General features: G+C 52.5%; 1 protein-coding gene across 1 annotated transcript in view; it reads right to left on the minus strand.

Annotated features, from left to right (window-relative positions):
- The window catches only part of TBC1D17 (TBC1 domain family member 17), a 14,789-nt gene that overhangs the window by 1,053 nt on the left and 12,766 nt on the right, over positions 1 to 970 (minus strand). Inside the window, exons 11-12 of the mRNA XM_015565439.1 lie at positions 547 to 577; positions 1 to 106 (exon numbers count right to left, since the gene is read on the minus strand). The exon at positions 1 to 106 is cut by the window's left edge and continues 3 nt beyond it. Of these exons, the coding sequence (XP_015420925.1) occupies positions 1 to 106; positions 547 to 577 (137 nt within the window). The remainder of the gene's footprint in view (positions 107 to 546; positions 578 to 970) is intronic.

The following is a 970-nucleotide window of genomic DNA, read 5'->3' on the forward strand; positions in this document are numbered from 1 at the left end:
CCGGGAAGGGGAATTCCCTCTTGAACCAGATGAGCAGCCACCGGAAGCAGAAGCAGAGAGAGCCGGAGTCCTGGGAGTCTAGAGGGGACAGCGGAGGAGGGTGGTGCTAAGCAAACAGCAAGCTCACAACCAGTGCCCGCCCCGTCCCAATTCACGGTGTGCCGGTCGGATGGCAACGAAGACCCGACGGTGAGACCCTGCCCCAGGCGAGGCAGTAACTCCTGCCCCTGTGGGAAGCCTCTTGGCCGAGGCGGGAATGCCATGTCAGCGGGAACCGTCCCCATCCTGCCTTCCAAACCCCGGCGAGGTGAGCCGTCCGTGCTTTCCTCGCACACACAGAGGGACAGTGAGGCCCAAGAGGCGTGAGAAAACTGTAGAACTTTCCCGGGAAGTAGCGACGGGGACAGACATTTCAAAAGCTGTAAAAATATCTACTGCCCGAGATACAATCTCACTTCCTGGAATTTTACCTAAAGAAATTATCCAGACTCTATTTGTCACGATGGAAAACTGCAAATGTCCGGGTCAGGTCAAATCTGTTCTTACATCATCGTAAATCATGAAGAGGGATAAAAGGCTGTGCGGCCAATACAAGAGATGGTTCTCAACCTTCCTAACGCCGCGACCCTTTAACACAGTTCCCCATGTTGTGGTGACCCCCAAACATAAAATTACTTTTGTTGCTACTTCATCACTGTAATGTTGCTACTGTTATGAATCGTCATGTAAATATCTGATATGCAGGATGTATTTTCATTGTTCGCGACCCACAGGTTGAGAACCGCTGGTTAGAAGATTTTCAGTGGCCCTGCCGGGGTGGCTCACTTGATTGGATGTCATCCTGGGCACCAGAAACTTGATGGTTCGAGTCCCAGTCAGGGCACATGCCCAGGTTGCAGGCTCAATCCCTGGTAGGGGGCTTGCAGGAGGCAGCCAATCAAGGTTTTACTCACACCAATGTTTCTAGCTC

This window comes from Myotis davidii, unplaced genomic scaffold, assembly GCF_000327345.1.
Source record: "Myotis davidii unplaced genomic scaffold, ASM32734v1 scaffold2100, whole genome shotgun sequence".
Taxonomy (NCBI): Eukaryota; Metazoa; Chordata; class Mammalia; order Chiroptera; family Vespertilionidae; genus Myotis; species Myotis davidii.